Consider the following 26,871-nt stretch of genomic DNA (forward strand, 5'->3'; position numbering starts at 1 on the left):
TGAAGATTATGCCTCATTTTTACAAAATCTGTCAAACATTTGAACTCATTACCTTCCATTTTGAGTTTAATAGGCAAACATAAAAGAACCTTCTCTAAATGCTTTCTAATAGAACTGTCTCAAAAGAATCTACAGTTTCAAAGGATATGTAAGTACACTCGATTGCCTGGATAATTCACTTAATTTGTTTTGGCCAAGTCATTCAGAGCCCTCACCATCACTCACCTTCAAAACACAGTGTGGCTGTAGTTGGGTTTTCATAATTTAAGCAATTCTCTTCATTTTGGAGAGGGGCAAAGAGGAAGGACACATGAAGAGGCATATTCAGCCACATTTGCTTATTTTCCTTAGAGATAATATAATCCACACTACCAGCTATTGCACAGAAGTCAGACAGCAATTTTAGTACCTATTATTCTCTCTCTACTTCTTCCACTTTTAAGGGATTTTAGTTTCACAGCTTTGAAAATATTATCTTCCAAATCACAAAGTGCTATAAATGAGGACTCTGTAGATTCCCTTCACAGGCAGTGGGGAATGCAAAGGTAGGAACAGGGTTATGGTCAATCATGTTCACTAACGATTGAAAGAAGCCTAAAGCCACAGACATTTAAACAGGGTCATCTTGATCACTGTGATCTCATCCTACCTGCCTCTTTGGATATCTGGGTGAAGGATTCCACACCTTTCTCTCCGTAACTTCCTTCCGATGCGAGAGTAGACACGTAATTCCAACCCAGGGCTTTTACGATGTCTACCATGGCCTGGGCTTGAAAGGAATCGGGAGGGACCACACGAGAGAAGAAGTCATAGCGCCGGTCATCACTTAACTCGGGTGCTGTTGATGCATAACTAATCTGGGGGATCTGAAAAGACAAGAAAGCACTACGTGAGGGCACCATCAAGATGGGAGAGATTCATTTGTACTTATGACAATTTACTTAAAATACAGGTCTTGAGCTCCAAAGCGGATGTGTGTTTGCCAAACACTGCATGAAAGTGTAAACCACCTAAATGCAACCAAATGCATCTATTTTTGTGTTGTGACCTTTTTTTCTCCTCTTGGAGAAAAGAATGGGAATGGAGTGGGAACTACTTACATCATGGTGGTTAGGAGAAAAAATATATATAACCATTCTAACATTGTGAATAATGCTTTAGTTACTATACACTAATACAAACAAAAGACAAGACAGCCTATGTGGTATATAAAGGTTGAATTATTTGACACATCTTGAGAATGTTTGTGGATGTAATTAGCTATCTAACATTGACTGAGTGCTGATCACCTGTGAGGAAATAGCTAAGCAAGCTGCATGCATTATTTATTTTCCATAAGAACATTATGAAGTAGATCACTAACACCTGAAGACCAAGGCAAGAGGGCTCCCTGCCCCACCATCACTTCAGTGGCTTATGCACTTTGGAAGGCCTTTCTCAAAATTTTCTTAGCTTCCATTTGGACACTGAGAGAGGCTGACTGTCTTGATTGAATGACAGTGACCTCTGATTCCTACTTTTTTCCCTTTGCAGAATTATCTGACCCTCAGCTTCACATGTGATTAACCAAATGCCTCAAGAATTCTAGAACTTGTGTCTATATGGGTCATCCTATACCAAGACCCTGGTTCCAAGAGTGCAGTCTAATGAAAAGAATACTCCTCTCGGCTGGCAAAGTATTTATGTCCCAGGATCATGTGAGATTGCAATACCTGAGTAGTCCTGATGTAGTGATCTTAGTTAAAGCCAATTATGCATATAGAAAGAAGCCTAGGAAAAAAATAAACGTTTACCTGGGATCACAAGTATACTAGGGAAAGACCCGAAGCAGCCATAGATGAGGAACATAGCTTAGGGTCTAACTCCAGGATCTCTAGGCTAGTTGTTTTTACAATGCAATACACTGCAGTTCTTTCTGTTAACAGCAGCATGCAGTAGACCATGATAGGTACAATTACCTACCTGTAAGAATGACCAACCTCTACAAAACTCTAGTTGTAACTCTCCTAGGATTTATCCCCAGAGAAGGCAATGGCACCCCAATGGATGGAGGAGCCTGGAGGGCTGCAGTCCGTGGGGTCGCTAAGAGTCCCACACGACTGAGCGACTTCACTTTCACTTTTCACTTTCATGCATTGGAGAAGGAAATGGCAACCCACTCCAGTGTTCTTGCCTGGACAGTCCCAGGGGCGGGGGAGCCTGGTGGGTTGCCATCTATGGGGTCCAACAGAGTCAGACACGACTGAAGCGACTTAGCAGGTCTCCTGGTTCTAACAGTATTGCATGCCTGCTCAGTCACCAAGTCATGTCTGACTCTTTGAGACCCTATGGACTCTAGCCCTTCAGGCTCCTCTGTCCATGGGATTTTCCAGGCAAGAATACTGGAGTGGGGTGCCATTTCCTACTCCAGGGGATCTTCACTACTCAGGGATTAAACCTGTGTCTCCTGCATCGGCAGGTGGAGTGTTTACCACTGAGCCACCTGGGATGGTGACTGCAGCCATGAAATTAGAAGACACTTACTCCTTGGAAGGAAAGTTATAACCAACCTTGACAGCATATTAAAAAGCAGAGACTTTACTTTGCCAACAAAGGTCCATCTAGTCAAAGCTATGGTTTTCCCAGTAGTCACATATGGATATTAGAGCTGGACCATAAAGAAAGCTGACTGCCAAAGATTTGCTGCTTTTGAACTTTGGTGTTGGAGAAGACTCTTGAGAGTCCCTTGGACTGCAAGGAGGTCAAACCAGCCCATCATACAGGAGATCAGTCCTGAGTGTTCATTGGAAGGACCGATATTGAAGCTGAAACTCCAATACTTTGGCCACATGATGCGAAGAACTGTCTCACTGGAAAAGAGCCTGATGCTGGGAAACATTGAAGGTGTGAGGAGAAGGGGACAACAGAGGATGAGATGACTGGATGGCATCACCGCCTCAATGGACATGAGTCTGGGTAAACTTCAGGAGTTGGTGATGGACAGGGAGACCTGGCATGCTGCAGTCCATGGGGCCGCAAAAAGTCAGACTCGACTGAGCGACTGAACTGAACTGAACTGAACCACCTGGGAACAGATGACCCACCATTTCCCATGCAGCCCGTCCCTGATGCAGTTCTGACTTATGACCACTAGGGGCAGGCTCTCAATTTCTGACTCAAAATCCAAAGACAGTTTTCAGAAAGTCAGGCTTCCCTGGTAGCTCAGATGGTAAAGCGTCTGCCTGCAAGGTGGGAGACCCGGGTTCAATTCCTGGGTCAGGAAGATCCCCTGGAGAAGGAAATGGCAATCCACTCCAGCACTCTTGCCTGGAAAATCCCATGGATGGAGGAGCCTGACAGGCTATAATCTATGGGGTCACAAAGAGTCGGACACGACTGAGCGACTTCACTTCACTCCAAGTCTCCTGATGGTCTTTATCTGAGTAATTTCTCAATTACAGGGGGAATGAAGGGCAAGGGAAAGAAAATGGGATTTTGTATTTAGAATACATGGAATAGAAGCCTGATGTTTCTGTTCACTTGTGTTTACTGGGTGAGTATTTCAGTTCATTGAGTTGGTTACATTATTAATTAGAATAAGATTGCATTGGAATAACAAATGGGCATTGCTTAGTGTGATTCCTGGAACAGTGTGGGCACTTAATACATGGGGTATCAACCATCAAAATAGAGAAAATCATGTGTTTTCTTAATATATTTACCCGTTCTCTACATTTGACTTCCCATTTTCTCTGTGACACACTAGCAAAAGCATTAATGTTTACATATTCCTAGTATTATTGCTTTAGAAATAATATTTACTATTTATTTAAATCTTCATCATGTAGTAAGAGTATTCTAAAAGTTTAGAGAGGGATTTTGTTTTATTCATTTATTTTTGTTGAAATATATCTTATTTACAATATCATGTTAGTTTCATACGTGTGAAGTGAAAGTCACCCAGTTGTGTCTGACTCTTTGCAATCCCATGGACTATACAATCCATGGAATTCTCTGGGCCAGAATACTGGAGTGGGTAGCCTTTCCCTTCTCCAGGGAATCTTCCCAACTCAGGGATCAAATCCAGGTCTCCCCCATTGCAGGCGGATTCTTTACAACACAGTGGTTCAGATATGCACACATATACACACACACCTATGTGTGCATAAATAGGGTTTCCCTGTTGGCTCAGACAGTAAGGAATCTGCCTGCAATGCAGGAGACCATGGTTCAATTCCTGGGTCAGGAAGATGCCCTGAAGAAGGTAATGGCAACCCATTCCATTATTCTTTCCTGGAGAAATCTATGAACAGATCTTGGCAGGCTACAGTCCATGGGATATACACACATAAATATATTCCTTTTCAGATTCTTTTCCCTTATAAATTAACACAAAATATTGAGTATAGCTCCCTGTGCTATACAATAGGTCTCTGTTGGTTATCACTGAAAGTTCTATACACATCCCCTTATCTAACCATCAGTAAACATTCTTCATTATACTTTTTACACTGTACTAGGGCTTTCCTGGTGGCTCAGATGGTAAAGAATCTGCCTGCAATGCAGGAGATCTGGGTTTGATCCCTGGGTTAGGTTAGGAAGATCCCTTGCAGAAGGAAATGGCTACCCCCTCTAGTATTCTTGCCTGGAGAATCCTTTAGGACAGAGGAGACAGTCTATGGTGTTGCAAAGAGTCCAATACGACTGAGTGACTAACACTCACTTCATATCATACAATTATTAAGTCATTTTATGAAAGAGGAAATTGGGCCCTAAAAATAGAATATAAGCTTGCTTCAGGTCACAAAGTTGTAAGATAGAGCCATATTCAAACTTAACACAATCCAATGCAAACTTCTGAACTCTTAACTATGATACTTTGTTAAATTACTGCTAAAACTTTTTAATAATAAGCATAAAAGAAGAAAGAGTAGTATATTAGTGGAGTGTAAGTCAAGTTTCATGCAAAGCACTTACTCTAGAGCCACTGAAAATAATCTTACAGGTCACTCTTAGGCTGTTGTTCAAACATTTCATTTAGGTGTCTTATTAAAGTGTATACAGATATGCGAATAGATTGAGTATCCTATGTTTCATTCAGGGATTATAAATTTTAAGTGAAAAAAAAATATCAGCTGAATAAAGGTTTGGGGCAAAATTAAAGGGAAGAAGGGAAGGAGCAAGAAAAATACCTTTCTTACAAGAAATAAAAAGAGAAGAAGCCAAGCATGGCAGTACAATTCCATCAATTTCAACTTGGGGAAATGCAAAATTTTTGTGTGGTTGCACAGATGACTTCCTTGCCAAAATCCCTTTCTACCTTTGAAGGAGGGCTAATAAAGATACATCCACCCTCTACTTAAATTTGCATTTATGTAGCTGCTGTAAAACATTGCAGCTGTGAAATGCCTCCAAAGCAAATGCATTTTCTAAACTGCACCCCAAATTTTAGTGATGAAAATCCTAGTGTAGCAGATTTATTTCCTCACTACCCTTTGAAAATGGTTGCTGTCTGTGGTTTATCCCTTCCATTACAAATAAGAAACACCTACTGGCTTAAGACTCACAGGGTTCCTTTATGATCACACACACACATCCTATATTCAGTTATACTTATTTGTATATTATACATATAAGATGCTAGAATAAGGAATGAATGAATAAACATATTTCATTTCTGAGATAAACATATGGCCGTATAAAGAAATTCCTGGCAGCAGTAAGAGATGAACAGTAAGAATGTATGTAACCTATGAAATATGCTATTACTCATCAACTGTTACCCTGTATATGTAATTACCAGTTTTCAGACAAATGTTCAAGCCTATAGAATGTTTGAAGTGCTTATAACTGGTAGCTGAAACTGACCAAATTCTTACTAGTCATCTTTAGTGATTAACTGACACGCTCCACTTGCTAAGATATACTTTCTTTTTCTGCTATAGAAACTCTACCCAGTTGCCAGTCTCCTTCAGAAATGCAGAACTAATCTTTTGATGAAGACAATTTAGTATAATCACACTTCTGCTATGTAAAAATAATCCCATCTCCCTTTGAGCTTTCCTTTCTCTAATTTAAAAACCAAAAACACTTTTCATCTTTATCATAGGACTACATTTTCATCTCATTGTTATCCTTTACTTTTAATAAAAATTTGTCCATCAAAAAATGGTTTTATTAATGATGAGTGTCAAATCAGGTTAAAAACATCTCACGCCTCAAAGTTAGCATTCAAAAATCTATGTAGAAATCAACTTTCCTGACCCTTTTTAAACAGTGAAAACCAAACAGTAAAAGAAAGAAAACCCATAATCCCTCAAGTAAAATTTCCCCAGTTTGTATATTATTCTTAAAGGAGGAGAAGAAAGGCCCAATTCACTCTATTTAACTTTTGAAATATTTATGCACATTTAAGGATTTCTATGATGGCTTCCCTCATGGTTCACACAGTAGAGAATCCGTCTGCAATGCAGGATACTGGGGTTTGTTCCTTGGGTTGGGAAAATCCCATGGAGAAGGGACTGGCAACCCACTCAATATTCTTCCCTGAAGAATCCCCATGGACAGAGGAGCCTGGCAGGGTACAGTCCATGCAGTTGCAAAAAGTTGGACACAACTGAGTGACTAACACACACGAAGAATTTCTGTAAATCTAAGAGAAATAGGTTAAGGGAAAAACACTTTCAAGATAGTTAAAATGGATATGTAGATAACTTACATCTCCACACTGTAAAAAACTTTCAATTCATCAATATTTATATCTCACCAACACAAGTGATTGGACTGCAAGGAGATCCAACCAGTCTATCCTAAAGGAAATCAGTCCTGAATATTCATTGGAAGGACTGATGCTGAAACTGCAGCTCCAATACTTTGGCCACCTGATTCAAAGAACTGACTCATTGGAAAAGACCCTGATTCTGGGAAAGACTGAAGGAAGGAGGAGAAGTGAACGACAGAGGATGAGATGGTTGGATGGCATCGCTGCCTCGATGGACATCAGTATGAGCAAGCTCCAGGAGTTGGTGAAGGACAGGGAGGCCTGGCATGCTGCAGTCCCTGTGGTCACAAAGAGTTGGACACAACTGAGCAACTGAACTGAACTGAACTGAACTGAAGGAATCTTCCAAAGTTAAATTCTAACCAATCAGTGGCACACACCAGTCACTAAGAGGCGCTAAAGGCCCCCTCCTAATCTCTCTCTTATTTGCCTAGAAAGCAGGAGTCAACTGATGGGTTGTTTTAGAGCACTAGTTTTCTTTGGTAACAAGTGTCACAACTTATTAAAATTATCTGTTGTTTGCATCTTTCCTGGAGTGCACTGGCCCCCGGGAGGGTAAAGACCTTGTTCATCATTTTATCACTACTAGATACAGTGCACGGGGTATAGAATATGAACTTTATCATTATTTACTGAACGAAAGAGAAAGCCAGTAATGAATGGAATAATCCAGAGGGAACAGAGTCCTTCATGCATAGGGTTGGTACGGCCATAGGGACCCACAGAACTTGTGAGTGGCCCTTGCCTGCAAGCAGTGGCTTTCAGGGGCAACGACAGTCACAGCAGCAAGTGCTCTTCTTACTCTTTCTTTTTCCTGGCACATTTTCCCCTTGGATTTCCTTCTTCATCACTGGAAGGTAGGATATGCTAACACAGACATGGTTCAAAGATAAAGAGACCTAGGGAGTCACTTAGGGACTGTTCATTCTGTGTTTTTGTTTTTTTTTTTTTCCCCTCCCTTATGGCTAAGACTGGACAACTCCAAGCAACATACACCACAGTACCCAGAGTCCAGGCTAACTCTGCAAGACAACCTTGCTATGAAGCACTTTCACTTTCCAAGTGTTGGCAAGATAGATTCCTTCTAAATTTAGTTTTATTTCATAATTATGCTAAAGGCAAAGGGATCTCATGGGCTTGGAAATACAATCCTGCATCTGTCATCTTAGTCTCAACATCTTAGTCTTATCATCTTAGTCTCAACATCTGTCAAAAACCCAAATCCAGATGTGGACCAGATTACAATAATATAAATACTTTAAAAATCCAAATTTTTCCTGCCACTATTCTGACACAGACTTGACTGTCATCAAAAAAGTAACTGCCTAAGTATTTATAAAAATGAAAGAACCATTTCATTTACATAGAAATAAATCAAAGATCTAAAATTGCTTCGCACAGTTTGAGCTTCTTGTTTATGCTATAAGGGCAGTGCTTATAACAAAGTCAGTCACCTGGGAACTTCTTACTTTTGGAAAGGTAAATGAGGTTTATGGTTCCATGTTCCTGGGGAATTTGCATAGTAAAGAAAGGCAATCCAAAATGTACTAACACTTGTTCCAGAGGGTAGTTTCCACAAAAATTGTAAAAGGCAATTTTTGGACGTATCATGAACAATTAAGATAACGCTTCAGTGTACCTACTGAGATATTAATGAACTCCCAGTGGGGCACTATTAAATTCACAGTTGGCAGTAATTCTTGCCTAAGTTCTTATTAAGCTTTATTGATATGGATCCCCCAAAAAAGGAAAAAATGGTCAAATAATCCTTTCAGGTTCCTTCTTTGAAGCATCACTCTCCACGATTTATATGTACATCTTCCCTAGATAACACCTCTGCTCACATTAGGATGGGTGGGTTTCAATTCTGATTTTTGATAGTGTTTCTTTATTTCAAAGTACTGAGGAATAACTAATACTTTTGAATGCATTTAAAGTCTGGAATCTCACTCAACTTTAAATTACTCATGACAGAGATTATCATCAAATATTACAGCTCTTTTTCCTTTGCCTTTTATTTCTTTAATTGCATGACACCAAATACCTTCAATATTCGGTAAGTGGTAGTAACCATCTTCTTGGAACCAAGTAATTTTAGGTATATATTGCAAGGCAAATATGTCTATGCATAATTCAAAGAATGTTATTTTTATTATAGATTGATTACATATCTCTGTTTACCAGGCTTTTGGATGTGCAATACTTTACATATAGAATTCCATGGAATTCTGCAACACCTTACAATAGACATGTGCTTCCTAGGTGGCACAGTGGTAAAGAATCTACTGGCCAAGCAGGAGATGGGAGTTTGATCCCTGTGTCGGGAAGATCTCCTGGAGAAGAAAATGGCAACCCACTCCAGTATTCTTGCCTAGAGAATCCCATGAACAGAGGAGCCTGGCAGGCTACCGTCCAGGTCATCCAGTTCTGGTCTACCAGTTAGGGTCATAAGAGTCAGACATGACTTAGTGACTAAACAATATAACAGATACACATATTACCACAAATAGTGACTATTTTGCTTTCCACATCACTGAGTTCCTGTCGCTTACATAGAGACGATGGCACAGAAGGGTCCAAATGCTTTGTGTGACAAGAGCTGATCAACAAAAACATAGGACTCCTTTAGCTACATGGCTTACAGAGGGAATCACAGGACATGATCAAGACCAAGGTGAATGGACAAGAGACATGCAGTATGGAGGCAAGGTCAGAATTAACAGACAAAAGAAACATTCTTACTAAAATGTCTGAGAGAAAATAATATAAGCTTGTGCTTAGTGATGACAATGAAGATGATTTTGCTGGGGGAAAGGAGGAAAGCCTTCACATCTCACAGGTGGCAAATGTTAGAAACAAGACTGGAGATAAAACTTGTCTCTCCCCACTTCTTTTCCAACACAGAAGATCAAGAGAAAACTAACTCCAGGGTGGTTTATAGCAGCCAAAACAGAAACACCTGGACCTGCCATCAGGTCAGACAAACTCTTCAGGATTATTTCTCTGTCCATAAAATGAAGTTTATCAAATGGACCCAAGATGTACCGCAGGGAAAACATGAATTATTCCCAAATGAAAACAGTACATATCACAGTCACATATAGGGCTGTCTTGTCCAGTGCTATCTACTTAGACAGACGCTCTCTGTGTGTGAGGGGTTGCACGTGTGTCTCATGTGTGTGTGTATGTAGCATGTAAACAGGCTTTCTGAGGCCTTCTGTAGATTAAAGAAACACTTCCACCCATATTTCCATAACATAAAATGACAATGGACAAAGCAAAATTTCCCTCCCAACCTGGCACCACAGAAATCACTAGCATATATTTGAAGCAAAAAGAGAGAAGAAAAGGGTAGAAATAATTGTTACGACCTTTCAGGGTTCATACTAATCTTACATGTCTATGAAATATTTCTTTCTGTCCAGTATTCCTATATACAATCATATATTAAGAAACAAAAAGTAATCAATGTAAACACTTCTTTTAGCATTTCTTAATACATTAGAAATGATCGTCGGTCTTTATCAGGCTCCGAGGTTCAGATTCTCACAACTAGAGGTTTGGTTTCAAACCCAAAAGGCTGACTTTTTTTTTTAATTAATTATTTTAACTGGAGGGTAATTACTTTACATATTGTGATGGCTTTTGCCATACATCAACATGAATCAGCCAAGGGTGCGCATGTGTTCCCCCATCCTGAACCCCCCTCCCACATCCCTCCCTAGCTTATCCCTCTAGGTTGTCCCAGAGCATTGACTTTGGGTGCCCTGCTTCATGCATCACACTTTCACTGGCCATCTATCTTATACATGGTAATGTACCTGTTTCAATGCTAAGCTCTCAAATCATCCCACCCTTGCCTTCTCCCACAGAGTCCAAAAGTCTGTTCTTTATATCTGTGTCTCTTTTGCTGCCTTGCATATAGGATCATGGTTACTGTCCTTCTAACTTTTCTATATATGTGTTAATATACAGTACTGGTGTTTCTCTTCTGACTTACTTCACTAGGTATAATAGGCTGCACCTTCATCCACCTCATTAGAATTGACTCACATGCATTCCTTTTTATAGCTGAGTAATATTCTATTGTATATATGTACCATAGTTTCCTTATCCATTCGTCTGCCGATGGACATCTGGGTTGCTTCCATGTCCTAGCTATTTTAAGGTGTTTCTCCAGCAAATAAGTGTCAAATCTCTACAGAGTGACATCTCTTGACCTTGGTACTGCTGATGTTGGGGTCAGATAATTCATTGTGTGCTAGGAAGAAGGGCCATCATGTGCAGTGTAGGCTATTTAGAAATATCCCTAAAAAAATAAAATAAAATAAAAAATAAAAAAAAGAAGTATCCCTGACCTCTGTCCCCAGATAATAGTAGTGTATCTAGCAGTTTTCATAATCAGAAATGACTGCAGACAACAGGGTTCATACTATGTTATGTTCATACTAAGTTATGACCAACCTAGATAGTATATTCAAAAGCAGAGGCATTACTTTGCCCACTAAGGTCCGTCTAGTCAAGGCTATGGTTTTTCCTGTGGTCATGTATGGATGTGAGAGTTGGACTGTAAAGAAGGCTGAGCACCAAAGAATTGATGCTTTTGAACTGCAGTGTTGGAGAAGACTCTTGAGAGTCCCTTGGACTGCAAGGAGATCCAACCAGTCCATTCTGAAGGAGACCAGCCCTGGGATTTCTTTGGAAGGAATGATGCTAGAGCTGAAACTCCACTACTTTGGCCATCTCATGCGAAGAGTTGATTCATTGGAAAAGACTCTGATGCTGGGAGGGATTGGGGGCAGGAGGAGAAGGGGACGACCGAGGATGAGATGGCTGGATGGCATCACGGACTTGATGGACGTGAGTCTGAGTGAACTCCGGGAGATGGTGATGAACAGGGAGGCCTGGCGTGCTGCAATTCATGGGGTCACAAAGAGTCGGACATGACTGAGCGCCTGAACTGAATTGAACTGCAGACAACATAAAGTGTGTGTGTGTGTGTGCAGACAACACAAAGTGTGTGTGTGTATGCGTGTGTGTGGCATTAGGGAGCAGGGAGGCAGTTCAAAATTGATGTGGTTGAGAACCACTGGGCATGAGGTTTGTCAGGGCAAAGGGACCACCAAAGTCACAGCAACGTGGTCAAAAACTGAAAATAAAAGATCTTTTTTTTTGTCTTGTGGCCTCTCTATCCCATCTGTTTTTCTTTTCTACCTGCTAATTTTCCCACTTATCAAAGCTCAGTGTGTTCCCAGCCACCTCAGTCATCTGGTTTCTCAGAAGAGAGCACAATGACAATGCTACCAAAAGGCTCAGTCCTTTACAGGGATGCAGCCAGGAAACTCTTAAAGTGAAAAAAGTGCTTTTCAGGAGAGAATGAAATTAAATCTAAACTTATTTTCTGTTTGAGAACCATTGCCACTTTCCTGAGCACATTATAGTAAAAAAAAAAAAAAAAGGACTTGATTATTATGGATGGTTGAAAATGAAGCATTATAGTTAATTGAATATTTTAGCAAACTATGAGCTAGCCTTTGTGTGAATTCCAGTTGTGAAAAAGCAAGAGCGTAATAAAGTGCACTGAGAAATGCTACTGAACATGATGCAATCTTCTCTCAACGATTCTGAAACCACTTTCAGGGTCAGAGTCTGGCAGGGCTGCAGGCACACTGACTCTCATTGTATAAGACTCCAGATGCAGACATTCCAGAAGGTGAAGTCAGATCTGTGCTGATCCTTTGATTCCCTGAAAGAGGCTTACTTGACAAACATGTATTTAATTTTTCCCCTCACAAAAATGAGGAAAACTATGCTGCCTGTTTTAGCTTTCATAATGGCTCAAATTCCAAGTAAACAAGAATTTGATGACTACGTGTTAATGCAAAAAAGATAATTCACAAGAGTTTTGCACAGTAAATAATTCCTATTATTTAATTCAGATAATGCAAAACTACAGAAGCAGCATATGACTATTTTTTAGCTATAAAGTTTAGAAGCTATAGACATAATAATTAAGGAGACAAACCAATTTTAGATGTCTGACAACCTAATACATAAACATATAAGTACCTCACATACATACATATATATATATACACACACACGTGTGTGTGTTTACATACAAGTATATATGCAACCATAAAAGTACCCACACATACACACACTTATATTACACACACACACACACACACACACAGACATACACAAGCATATTATACACAGACACACATACACACAGATACAGACTATGAAGAAAACAAATGGTTAAATAAGAGAATAACTTGGAGTGGTACCACAGAAAGGGAGAAGGTAAAATTTGAGTTAAGTAGCATTTTAAAGCCTCCAAAGTGTCCTAAAGCATAGACAGAGACACACTCACAGAAAACAGCCAAGTTATTCCAAAATATATATATAATTAAGTTTATCAGACCAGATACATTTTCCAGGCCACTTTGCAGACCATTTACAGTAAATACATTTATTTACCACTTTACAGACTAATGCATTTTCTTCACTGTGGCCTTCTCTTATTTATATATAAGCTTATGTACAGGTCTGAAATAACTGCCTCCTATCCTTGCTTACTTAAATCCTAATACTGCTTCAAGATACAGGTTTATTATATGCAAACCACTTTGTGGAACTTCCCCTGATGCTCTGCAGTAAGAGAAGCTGCCACAATGAGAAGCCTGTGCACCACAGTGAAGAGTAGCCCTGCTCACCACAGTGAAGAGTAGCCCTGCTCACCACAACTAGAGAAAGCCCAAAGGCAGCATCAAAGACCCAGTGCAGCACCCACCCCCAAATTAATAACAACAACAACAAGAGAGAAGGAAGGGAGAGCACTGGTAGACAAAGCCTTTCTCTTATCTACTTGATTTCTGACCAAGAGATTTTATTTTGGAATGTTCCTGTCCTCATGATCTTTTCCTCATATCTCATTGGCTGAAACTTCATCAAATTTTCATCCCTACTTGAAGCGATGATAGCCATGATTGACTTATGATTCTTCCCCTGAGGATGGGTTTCCTCTTTCCATGGGGAAAGTCTGGATTCTCTTCACAGGAAAGAAGATAGATAAGTGAATATTTAGCAAATGAATAATTGTGTCTCATGGTGAGAAACACAAAAATTAACTTGAATTTGACATACTTGCAGCATGTAAGAATTTTTTTTAAAGAATGCAGTAAGAATTCCCTGAATGCATTCACACATTGTCACTCACACATGACAGAATATAATGTGTGACTTTTACATATGGTCTAACATCCTTTTGTTCCACAGAATCATTAGATTAGTCTTGTTCCCAAGAAACCATTTTGGTGGGGGAAACTGGTCTAAATTAAATACTGAAGGGTCACTAATGTGAGAACAACCCTGAGAAAGTGGAATTTTGGAGAAGACACAACCAAGAGATGTTTAAACTAACTGGAGGATAGAAGGCAGCTCTCCCCAACAAAGAAGCCAAGAAAAGCCTACTCTGGAGAAGAGAAGGATAAAGACAAATGTAGAGAGTGATGAAGAAGCAGGCTTCTTCTTAAGAAAATAGAGAAACTTGTATGGCTTGATGGTAGAATCCATAATTCCACTTAATTTATAGAAAAGGATAAGATAAGATGATGAAGTAAACTTAATGTCTACTTAAATTTATTTTGTATCTTCTCTTATTACAGTAATTATCCTTATAGGCTAATAAAACATGAAGCATCTTTGTAACATCAGTGATGGCACTCTCAGAAGAATGGTTAGGTGACACATAAACAGAAATTCCAAGAGTTATTCCTAAGTCCCAAATACCTCCAGGGTAATAATTAAGAGGCGCCTTCACTCAAATACTTGCATCTCTTAACATGGATGCAGTCAGAGAAAATGTCACTGATTCTTCAACGAGGCTTCTGGGATGAAAGGTTCACATGGTTCATTTGGTATCGGAAGCAGGCTATTTCCTGCTTTAGGGGCAATAAGGAATCTGCTGATTTTGTTCATAAGGAACTCCAGTGCCTGCAGATCACAGGGAATGGCGAAAGAAACAAAGCTGAACATTTGTCTTATTTTCTCTAAGCCCATCTTCCTAGTCCCTGGATGGACACAAAAGAAGATACAAAGGAAAACAAACAGTAAAGGTTTGGAATGGTTATGCTTTAACCAGACATCCAAAATACTGGTGACGTTCATCCAGGATTAATAGAACTTGATATAACTGCTGTTAAATATTTGAATTGATATTAAATAGAATGCAAAGAGCAAGCCAGTGGGCTTGTAATGGTTTCTGTTCTCATGTCTTTCATTGGCCCAAACACCTCCCTCTAGAAATAAAATTATTACACCCATCCCTATTTTAGCTGCAGCTTTTAAATTTTTATTTTTACTTTATTTTACTTTACAATACTGTATTGGTTTTGCCATGCATTGATATGAATCCACCAAGGGTGTACATGAGTTCCCAATCCTGAACCTCCCTCCCACCTCCCATCCCATATCATCCCTCTGGATCATCCCTGTGCACCAGCCCCAAGCATCCTGTATCCTGTATTGAACAGACTGGTGATTCGTTTCTTACATGATACTATACGTGTTTCAATGCCGTTCTCCCAAATCATTCCTCCCTCTCCCTCTCCCTCTGAGTCCAAAAGTCCACTCTACACATCTGTGTCTCTTTTGCTGTCTCGCATAGAGGGTCATCATTGCCATCTTTCTAAATTCCATATATATTTGTTAGTATACTGTATTGGTGTTTTTCTTTCTGGCTTACTTCACTCTGTATAATCAGCTCCAGTTTCATCCACCTCATTAGAACTGATTCAAATGTATTCTGTTTAATGGCTGAGTAATACTCCATTGTGTATATGTACCACTGCTTTCTTATCCATTCATCTGCTGATGGACATCTAGGTTGTTTCATGTCCTGGCTATTATAAACAGTGCTGTGATGAACATTGGGGTACATGTGTCTCTTTCTATTCTGGTTTCCTTGGTGTGTATGCCAAGCAGTGGGATTGCTGGGTCATAAGGCAGTTCTATTTGCAATTTTTAAAGGAATCTCCACACTGTTCTCCATAGTAGCTGTACTAGTTTGCATTCCCACCAACAGTTTAAGAGGGTTCCCTTTTCTCCACACCCTCTCCAGCATTTATTGCTTGCAGACTTTTGGATCACAGTCATTCTGACTGGTGTGAAATGGTACCTCATTGTGGTCTTGATTTGCATTTCTCTGATAATGAGTGATGTTGAGCATCTTTTCATGTGTTTGTTAGCCATCTGTATGTCTTCTTTGGAGAAATGTCTATTTAGTTCTTTGGCCCATTTTTTGATTGGGTTATTTTTCTGGAATTGAGCTGCATAAGTTGCTTGTATATTTTTGAGATTAGTTGCTTGTCATTTGCTTCATTTGCTTTTATTTTCTCCCACTCAGAAGGCTATCTTTTCACCTTGCTTATAGTTTCCTTTGTTGTACAGCTTTTAATTTTAATTAGATCCCATTTGTTTATTTTTGCTTTTATTTCCAGTATTCTGGGAGGTGGATCATAGAGGATCCTGCTGTGATTTATGTCAGAGAGTGTTTTGCCTATGTTCTCCTCTAGGAGTTTCATAGTTTCTGGTCTTACATTTAGATCTTTAACCCATTTTCAGTTTATTTTTGTGTGTGGTGTTAGAAAGCGATCTAGTTTCATTCTTTTACAAGTGGTTGACCAGTTTTCCCAGCACCACTTGTTTTTGTTTTTTGTTTTTTTTTCCAACACCACTTGTTAAAGAGATTGTCTTTACTCCATTGTATATTCTTGCCTCCTTTGCCAAAGATAAGGCGTCCATATGTGTGTGGATTTATCTCTGGGCTTTCTATTTTGTTCCATTGATCTATATGTCTGTCTTTGTGCCAGTACCATACTGTCTTGATGACTGTGGCTTTGTAGTAGAGCCTGAAGTCAGGCAAGTTGATTCCTCCAGTTCCATTCTTCTTTCTCAAGATTGCTTTGGCTATTCGAGGTTTTTTGTATTTCCATACAAATCTTGAAATTATTCGTTCTAGTTTTGTGAAAAATACCGCTTGTAGCTTGATAGGGATTGCTTTGGGTAGTATACTAATTTTCACTCTATTGATTCTTCCGACCCATGAACATGGTATATTTCTCCATCTATTAGTGTTCTCTTTGATTTCTTTCATCAGTGTTTTATAGTTTTCTATATATAGGTCTTTAGTTTCTTTAAGTAGATATATTCCTAAGTATTTTATTCTTTTCGTTGCAATGGTGAATGGAATTGTTTCCTTAATTTCTTTTTCTACTTTCTCATTATTAGTGTATAGGAATGCAAGGGATTTCTGTATGTTGATTTTATATCCTGCAACATTACTATATTCATTTATTAGCTCTAGTAATTTTCTGGTGGAGTTTAGGGTTTTCTATGTAGAGGATCATGTCATCTGCAAACAGTGAGAGTTTTACTTCTTTTTTCTGATTTGAATTTCTTTTAATTCTTTTTCTGCTCTGAATGCTGTGGCCAAAACTTCCAGAACTATGTTGAATAGTAGTGGTGAAAGTGGGCACCCTTGTCTTGTTCCTGACTTTAGGGGAAATGCTTTCAATTTTTCACCACTGAGGATAATGTTTGCTGTGGGTTTGTCATATATAGCTTTTATTATGTTGAAGTATGTTCCTTCTATTGCTGCTTTCTGGAGAGTTTTTATCATAAATGGATGCTGAATTTTGTCAAAGGCCTTCTTGCATCTATTGAGATAATCATATGGCTTTTATTTTTCAATTTGTTAATGTGTAGCTGCAGCTTTTAGAACCAAGAATTAGGAGACTGTTTCTCAGTTAAGTATGTATGTGACAAAGTACTAACTGTAAATTTCTCAAGATATTGTTCAGGGTGTAGTAGCCTGGTAGGTTCTCTTCACAGCACATTGTCAGAAATATGTATTTGTTCCAGAATTTACCATTTTTAAGAATCCTTCCCTATATCCTACAGCTTCTGCTATCACATTACCTGCTACCATATCATCTTCTAATTACCATGATTGCATATTTTTACATGTAATTACATTTGAGGTTGACTGCTGCCTGTGGAGACTGAGGATGAAAAAGAGAATGTCATCAATGGAGCACTACTAGGTGGATGTTAATGCAGCTCCTTCTGGAAAGTGAGATGGAACTGTTAATCCCCTTCACACTGCATGGATTCCCAGTAGAGGCAAGCTTTGGCTAGTCTTCTGCATTTTGTCCTCTTCCTGATCTTTTCTTTAGAAGTCAGGTTGCAAGGACAATGTTTCTCAAATGGTCAAGGATATGATGTTAGTGCTAATGGATTCAGATCTCTACTTTTACAGAACGAAATGATACTCAGAGAGGGACAGTAATTTATCAAAACACACACTATCATACAGTGACTGGGAAAGGACTAAAATCTTTGTTTTACTGGGTCCTATAGGGATGCTTCTAAAATTTTCTACTGTCTCAAGTGTTCAGTCCCTCTCTGTATTATACTTCAGAGTTAGTGTGACATTTTGATTTTTAAGCAGTAAGAATTACAAACTAATTTGAGTGCAAAAATAGAAAATCCAAAATAACAGTTGTTCACCATTTATTTCTCTCACATGAAGTTGATAGGTAAAGGTCCAGAGCTGGCCTGACAGTCCCATGGATTCCAGGGACTCAAGCTCTTTATACTTCTCTGTTCCAGCATCTTATCAAGTTATTTCCATACTCAAGGCCACTTAGGGTCCTGAACACTGTCAAAGCTCCAACAGCCATAGACTCATTCCCGACAGCAAGATGGGATATATGAAAAAAGACAAAAGGGCACATTTTGCAATTGGGCAAAGTCCTTCTATGGCACCTTCCAAGCTTTGCACACAACACTTCCATCTATATATCAGTGTCCAAAATAGTTTCATGGTAAACCTAATTGCTGGAAAATATTTTTGAAAAAAAAAGTAGTAATTTATTTGTGTACATTGTCTTCCCAAATAAAACTGAAGCTTATCCCTAAGAAAGTAGAATTAATAGGGAGAGAGTGACTATCACCTGCCACAATCTTGAAGGATGGATGAGTTGGCCATGCGTGGCTCTAGGGCAGGCACAATTAAGTAGATACAGCTGACAATTTAGGTATGATTAAATCAATCTTTAAACAATTATTTACAAGGCAAAGTAAATAATCAACAGTCAATAATTCCCTAATACGGTACTCACCATATATTGACCACAGGTGATAAATAATGATGGCAGCCCTTCCATTAGGATTAACTTACAAATAACCCCCACACAGTACTCCTATTTACATGAAAACTTTCCAAGCACTAAATTTGTGTGCTTCTAATGGCATGACTGACTCGATGGACAGCAGTCTGAGCAGGCTCTGGGAGTTGGTGATGGACAAGGAATCCCAGTGTGCTACAGTCCATGGGGTCACAAAGAGTCAGACACAACTGAGTGACTGAACTGAACTGAATGGCATGACCTTTATTTATAAGTCCCCAATTCTTCTGCTATGAACATCCATGATGTTAATAAAAGTGTTCAAGCTTCTACCACCTGAGACTGTTTTAAAAAATGTTATGATACGGGAAGTTTAATTTTATATATATTTGTTTTTTCAAACTTCAACTTAAAGACAACTTGGCGATAATTCAGTCAAGTTTCTGGTTCTTTCCAGCAATGATGTCCCTCTATGGATTGGAAAGATAGCTCCCTTAACCTTTACCACTTTGAGCAATTAGACTGCAACTCTTGATTTCTTCACTACCAGTGGCAGGAAAACACTTAAAGCTATAAAACATAATCCCAAATGAAAGATCCATGATATCTCGTTATCATTACGATCAGGCCATGCATCCTACAGCAATGAGCTATGTGTGTTAGGTATCTGGTTTCCAGCAGACAGACTCATGTTTACATTAATGCACAGAAAATAAAATAGAAATAAAATATAATTTTCCTGCTAAAATATCAAAGCTAGAAAGGCATATTTAATTTCTTACAGGGAATGGATGTACTTTTTTTTAAGTCACAAATCTTAAGTGGTCTCAAGATCAATAACTGTTAAGTAACTTTTTCAAAGGTAAAGAACTATGATGGCAGGTAGAGAATTTTTTTTTAATTTCTAGTCAATACTTGTCATCTTGTTTTATATCTGCCAGATTTTTTAAGCAAAGGATCACATACATTTATTTAATTTTGAAGTTTTCTAGTGTTCCCTTAACCATCTTTTAACTTTATCTGTCTAATATTGCATTGTATGTGCTTCCTACTTAAAAGAATCCTATTTACCCAGGCTGGCTCTATTATGCCTCAGAGAAAAGGGTTCACTTTTCACTCTGATCTTAATCTACTGCCACAGTAAAATCAATAAGCATATTAAGGAATGCTGACTTCTCTGCTTCTGACAGATAATTCGCCTAAAACTTTCCAAATCTGAAAACTGACCACTGGAGTCTGGCAAATAATACTGTAAATAAGACAAACGTGAGAAAATTCCACACTAGTCACTCTTAGGTTTTGGAATATTTGTACATATCCCATATGTATGTGTGTGTGTGCTTGTGTCTGTAATGTAGTATTTACTACTTACTATTTACTATTACATAATTCAGAGTTTATGTCTTCCTAGTTAGTATAAGAAAATAAACCTAAAAACCCACTTACACTCTAAGGAATATTTCAACTAAAAGCTTTTCTAAAGAACATTAACAGTGGAAGGAAGCCATGAACAAAATGAAAACACAACCCACAGAATGGGAGAAAATATTTAAAAACAATGTGACTGACAAGGGATTAATCTCCAAAATATACAAATAGCTCATGTAGCTCAGTATCAAAAAAAGAAACAAGCCAATCAAAAATGGGCAGAAGATCTAATTGGACATTTCTCCAAAGAAGACATACAGATGGCCAAAAATCATATGCAAAGAAGCTCAACATCACCAAGTATTAGAGAAATGAAAGTCAAACTACAATAAGGTATCATCTCACACCGGTCAGAATGATCATCATTAAAAAGGCTACAAACAATGAATGCTGAAGAGGATGTGGAGAGAAGGGAACACTCCTACACTGTCGGTGGGAATGTAAATTGTTACAGTTACTATGGAGAACAGTATGGAGTTGGTTAAAAAACTAAAAACAGAGCTATCACATGATTCAATAATCCCGCTCCAGGGGGTATAATATCCAGAAGAAACCATATTTTGAAACATGTACCCCAATGTTCACTGCAGCACTATTAACATAGCCAAGATATGGAGGCAACCTAAATATCCATCAACAGATGAATGGGTAAAGAATATATGGTGTATGTATACACACACGCAGAAATAAATACCTAAAATGGAATATTAGTCAGCCATAGAAAAGAATGAAATAATAATGCCTTTTCCAGCAACATGGTTGGACCTAGAGATTATCATACTGAGTGGTCAGACAGAAAGACAAATATTATATGATATCCCTTATATCAATATGTGAAATCTAAAAGAGTAAGATAAAAATGAACTTATATACAAAACAGAGGCAGACACCCAGATATAGAAAACAAGCTTATGGTTACCATCAGGGGAAGGCGAGGTGGTAAATTAGGAGTTTGAAATTAACATATAAACGTTATTCCATATAAAACAGATAAAGGAACCGAACATGGACCGAACAACATGGACCAATTGTAAAGCACAGGGAACTCTACTCAATATTGTCTAATAAAACACGCATGGGGAAAGAATCTGATAATGAATGAATATATGTATATGAACAGAGTTTGCTATATACCTGAAACTAACCCAACACTGTAAATCTACATATTCCAGTATAGAATAAAGATTTTTAAAAGTGAAATAGGAAGCAACCATCTTGAATTTAGCAGTTGGCAGTATAAAAATTGTGGAAACATTAGCTCCAATCTGTGTGAGATGATACAGCATTGTTGTTTGACCTGAAAGCTCTAATCCCTTTTCTGTATAGTGAGGGTGAACCCAGCCACAGTGACTGGTTTGATCCTTTCTCTGATCAGCTCTCGTCACTGAACACTTCACTGGAGCCACTGTGTAGACAACATTAGGGACGCCAAGAGCTGCGATCTCTCTTTAGGGGAGAGAGAGCTATGACAATGCAAAAATATACGAAAGATGTCTCTAAATACAGAAAGGAGAGTCCCTCTCCAAATATCTTCTTCGACCTTCCCAGTAGAACACCAGAATTCCAGATAATTCCACAAGTGGCAGCATTTTTCAGGGAAGCGATGAACTTTGTGAAGACAAGCACCATGTCAGTCTGGAGCAGTGTGCAGTTTCTGCCCACTGCCTACCTTTGCATGCCTCTTCTGAAGCAGAAGGTTAAGATAACAGAGACTTACTCAACCTGTTAGAAGAGGCCTATGTGCATCTTGCTTCCAATATCTCAGAGACAAGGTGTTCAAATGCATTAAAGAAACAAACTACAAATTCTATGACCATGAGAAAAATAGGGGAAAGTCATAGAGGGAAGAGAGAGAGTGGAAAATGGAGAGCTTAATAATGGATAAAGAAACAGAAAGACTGAGAAAAAGAGAAATAGAAGAGGGAGAGAAAGAGAGAGGAGGAGGAGAGTAACTCACACAGTTTCTTAAAAAGACAATAACTTTTATATTGGGAGGTTTAATATTTTGTAAATTAAGGATCCTTTCAAGTTCCCCATGCTGTAAACAGAAATTAACTCACTTACCCTCCAAACCTCACATGGTCCTGGAAACACTGAAAAGTTATAAATGAAACAAGAACTGGAAAACAAGCTACTCAGGCATTTATAAGCCTGATCATTCTTTCAACCACCAAATCATGACTCCATGAAAGCTGACAAACTGTCACGCTTCCTATGTGACTGGTGGGTTCTTACAGCCATTTAAAAAACAACCTATGCTGTCTAGAGCCTGGCAGTGGACACATCCAGGGTTATTCTGAATTCACTGCTCTCTGAGTGTTGCACATTTGACCTCTACTGACTATTTAAAAGTGGGAGTTTGAGTGCAAAGTTATAGTAATAGATGGCACTTTCAAAAAGGCAGTCTCAAATCTTGACAAACTACCAGAGCACCAGCCTATTTTGAGACAGAAATCACTGAGCCCATCATTAGTAAGTTCAGGTAAGGGTAGAAGCAATCTGAGCCACCTGAGCAACCTTCCCAAATAGCACATCTTCACAACCAGCCAGCATCTTGGAGCTATTTCCAGTCTCACTTTCCTTGGCTCCCAGGCTGTCCTGATCTTGTTCACTTTGCAACAAAGAGATTCTGTTTTTCTATTCTTCCGTTCCCTGACACTGTGCAGAACAAATTATAATTAGGAAACCACAAGGGAAGGTGACAATTCAGTTGTCAGTTGTCATGGATAAACCCCACTTCTATCCATACAAGCAAGGCAAGCCTCTCACCTTCAAAACAGATACAGTGCGGATGCTGTCGTTAGCTGGTCCACTGCCCTGAGAAGGAAGCAGTCACAAGGATGACAGCAAGTACAACAACAGAAAACGTGAACAAAGAGAGGACTCCCTCACCATGTTTTTGCTGCCAGTCTGACTCTAACATGGTATGGAGTGATGTGAAAACCACTGCACCAAGCGTCCCTTATAAGGCAAACTCAGAGCTGTCATGTCAGTGTGCTGGACACAGAAATAAATGAGAGCTACTGTTCAAAAGAACAAAACAAACAGGTAGCTTGTGGTGGGAACACTTTACAGCTCAGCTGCAGTACAAGATTTTAGCTCAGAATGGATTAAGGAGATGTTATAGCTTTCTTATCTTTAGTAATTTGGATATGAGCTTTAAAAATCTGTTAGCCTAAGAGATTTTTTTAAATCTCAGATTATTTTTGCCCACAATGGGCAATCTTTGTTCTATGCATGCTCTATGAAAGCCCAGAGAGTAAAGTACATATGTGAGGATTGGGATGAGACAAAAATAAAGGAAATACTGTAAGTAAAACAAATAATATTCATTTTAGGCCAGCATAGTATGTCTCATATACAAAAGGCAGCACTAGGTTAGCCTGTGCGAGTGTATCATGGGTGTATTTAATTATTATATTAAATAGTCTCTTTCTTGGATCTGTTTTCTTTCTAAAAGTTATTCCTTTTGAGGAGAAACAGCCCTGGATTGAAGTCATTCTATGAACAAATGTCTGAACCACCTCTCTGTTATTAAACAAAAGCATGGTTGGTATAATCCAAGAAACTGAAAACAAGCTAAATTTTGCTCCTAGCAATACTTATCCTGAAAAATAAATGAGCTTTTTAATTATTAGATAATTTAATCAAAATTATTCTGGGCTAGCCAGGTTCCAGATCTTATCTCTAATATACCTCCCCTTCCAAGTCTTAATTTTTCCTCATTTCTGGATTCTCTAGAACTCTCCTTTAAAAATATTAATAAAAGGGCCTGGATTACCATATTTCTTCATATCTAAGGATTCTATACTTCACTTGTAACTTTCCTGAAGTCAGGGTGCTTCTTCAATCACAATGTTGTCAAAATCAAGGTGTACACTTACAGGTCAGAGGTATAACTTCTGATTTAATAATACCTTTTATTTCAACTATACTGATAAACACCATAAAAAACAACCATATTTTTGGCAGCTCCATCACAGATAATTATATCTTATACTACAGGGTAGGCAGTAGCAGATTAGGGGTGAGGAGAATGGGGAGAAATACACTCAAAGTGCTAAGATCAGAACAGACAATAGGTCAGGACAGGGTGGGTCATGAAGGCATAGGAATGGGTCCAGGCAGGAATATACTAAAACAGAAGTATAGTGAAATGGAGGCACCCGAACTCACAGACAGTAGGGCAGGACAGGGAACTGATCCACAGGAACTGATGGCTGGATCACAGTCCTATCAGACAAGACCTAAACGGCCAAGATTTTTTTTCCCCCAACGAGGCAGAGGCATTGACATTGTTCTTTTAAAGACAAAGACAGGCCCAGAAAATACTGAGATCCAAGGGTGATGACTGGATTGTTAAGGAGCCTCCACTAGAGTGGCCAGTGAGGGAGTCACAAGGATAATCCCCGAGGTAGTGTATTTCAGAACAATGAGGCATCCCACTTGCTTAACAAGGGTACACAATGGACAATCAGGTATGGTGCCTGATTGTCACTGTTTAAACACACCAATTCCCCCAAGTCCATTCTTCCCCAAGTCATTGGTCATCCTCATCTAAGCAGGCAAAAGAATAGAAGAATGCATTCACAAATTTTTGGCAAACCTTCCTTTGCTGATAAAAAGAAGTGAATCTGAATAGAGGAGGAGAAAGAAAGAGGGTAAAAGAATACACGATGGGCAAATTATGTGTGTGAATCGTGTATTCACCACTGACACATTCAAAGATGAGCTGTTTATTACCGTGATTCCAATTTACCAATTTCACTTTGAGCAAGGGTGCATAATTTCCATATGTTTCTCAACAGGGAAAATGGAACCCTTTCAAAAATTCCCAGGGCTGCTTTTTTATAGCTACTGGGTTGTTCCTACTGCTGACATTCAAGGTTAAACAGATGCCCGTCCTCACAATAACATCCTTACTAAGAGCTTATTAGTTGCTTTCACTCTCTGATTTACCTGAGACTTAAAAGCTAACTATTATTTTTGAAAAGTAATTTGTATGTAATGGCAGGAATCTATCCTGACAGATGTTTGCTAAATAACATGTACTAGATGCAGAAAACGTTCTCTTACTATAAGCTTCAATAATTTAAAATGTTAGCACTAAAATATCTTTTGCTCATAAGTATTTTCAAAGTAGAATAAAAGTTAGATAATTACTGTATAGGCAAGTCAGCCACAGTTTTCAAAGCATTTTTACCACCATTTCCTGCAAAAGTCATCTTGGTGAAATATGTAGTTTTACCAAATTATTTTGCACAGTTTAAAGAGCTAATCATATGAATCACATATAACAATATTTTGATTAATTCTTAATATGTATCTTAGTCATTTTGTCCTTTGGAGAAAGGGTTTCTAATCTGTTTTGACAGCTTACCAGTTTATTATACACATTATTCAGTGAATTTTAAATAATTACTTTGTACAATGCACACATTCTGTTCTTTATGGTTTATTACTTCTTTAGACAGGTTTCCCTTGCGTGAGACAGTAAAGAATCTGCCTGCAATGCAGACAAAGCAGTCTTTAGGATAAAGAACTTTATATTTTGGGAAAATGTAGTAAATATAAGATTGTACTGCCTACTAACATGTCTGCAGATGGACTGCTAAACCTCACCTTCCCAAGCAGGGACAACCACAGCTATCCGTGCTACATTTCTGCCCAAGCTTGGGTTTGGCCGCCACGTGTTGCTATCATTTTCAGCATTATCCATAAATTCCATCTCTGCTCCCCCACTGGTCTTTACATTCTAGTAGTTTCATGTGCCCTTATATCTACAGATGTTCAGTGTGTGTTCAGTTGCTCTATGAGGATCCTTTCACTGGGACTGAGTGGGAGATTGAAAAGAATCAGAAGTAGGAGGAAGCGGGGGCTCAAATCAGAGCCTGGTTGTAAGGGTATCTGGGAAAGAGAATCCACACCTGAATATTTTCAACAGACTGAATTTTTTTTATTCCCCTCTCCCCATATGTTAAAATCCTAACCATCAGAGTTCGAGGAGTTTGGGCCTTTGAGAGTAACTAGGTCACGAGAGAAGAGCCCTCATGAGTGGGATTAGTAATTTGAGAGAGAGACCCAGGAAGACCCCTTGTCCCCTCAGCCATGTGGTGACACACTGAAAAGATGATCATCTTGTGAACCAGGAAGCGAGCCTTCCCCGTACACCAAACCTGTCAGCACCTCCATCTTGAACTTAGCCTCCAAAACCATGAGAAATAAATTTGTTTTTTGTAGGTTACCTAGTCGATGGTCTGGAGAAGGAAATGGCAACCCGCTCCAGTGTTCTTGCCTGGAAAACCCCATGGACAGAGGGGACTGGCTGTCTACGGTCCATGGGGTCACAAATAGTCAGATACAACAGAGCAACAGATACACACCTAGTCTATGGTTTTCTGTTACAGCAGCCCGAACTAAGATGATACTTAGTACACCAGAATGGGGCATAGATTTAAGAAAGAATCTTGCCCGGAAAATCCCATG

At 38.9% G+C, this 26,871-nt stretch overlaps 1 protein-coding gene across 3 annotated transcripts in view; it reads right to left on the bottom strand.

Moving 5' to 3' along the window:
* GRM7 (glutamate metabotropic receptor 7) overlaps nt 1–26,871 on the bottom strand; it is a 942,724-nt gene that overhangs the window by 656,045 nt on the left and 259,808 nt on the right. For all 3 annotated transcript variants that reach the window (XR_006057020.2, XM_042235921.2, XM_042235922.2), the window contains exon 2: nt 650–866. Coding sequence is in view for 2 of the 3 variants with exons in the window: in XM_042235921.2 (XP_042091855.1) it covers nt 650–866 (217 nt within the window). In the remaining variant the exon portion in view is untranslated. The remainder of the gene's footprint in view (nt 1–649; nt 867–26,871) is intronic.

This window comes from Ovis aries, chromosome 19 (assembly GCF_016772045.2).
Source record: "Ovis aries strain OAR_USU_Benz2616 breed Rambouillet chromosome 19, ARS-UI_Ramb_v3.0, whole genome shotgun sequence".
Classification (NCBI taxonomy): Eukaryota; Metazoa; Chordata; class Mammalia; order Artiodactyla; family Bovidae; genus Ovis; species Ovis aries.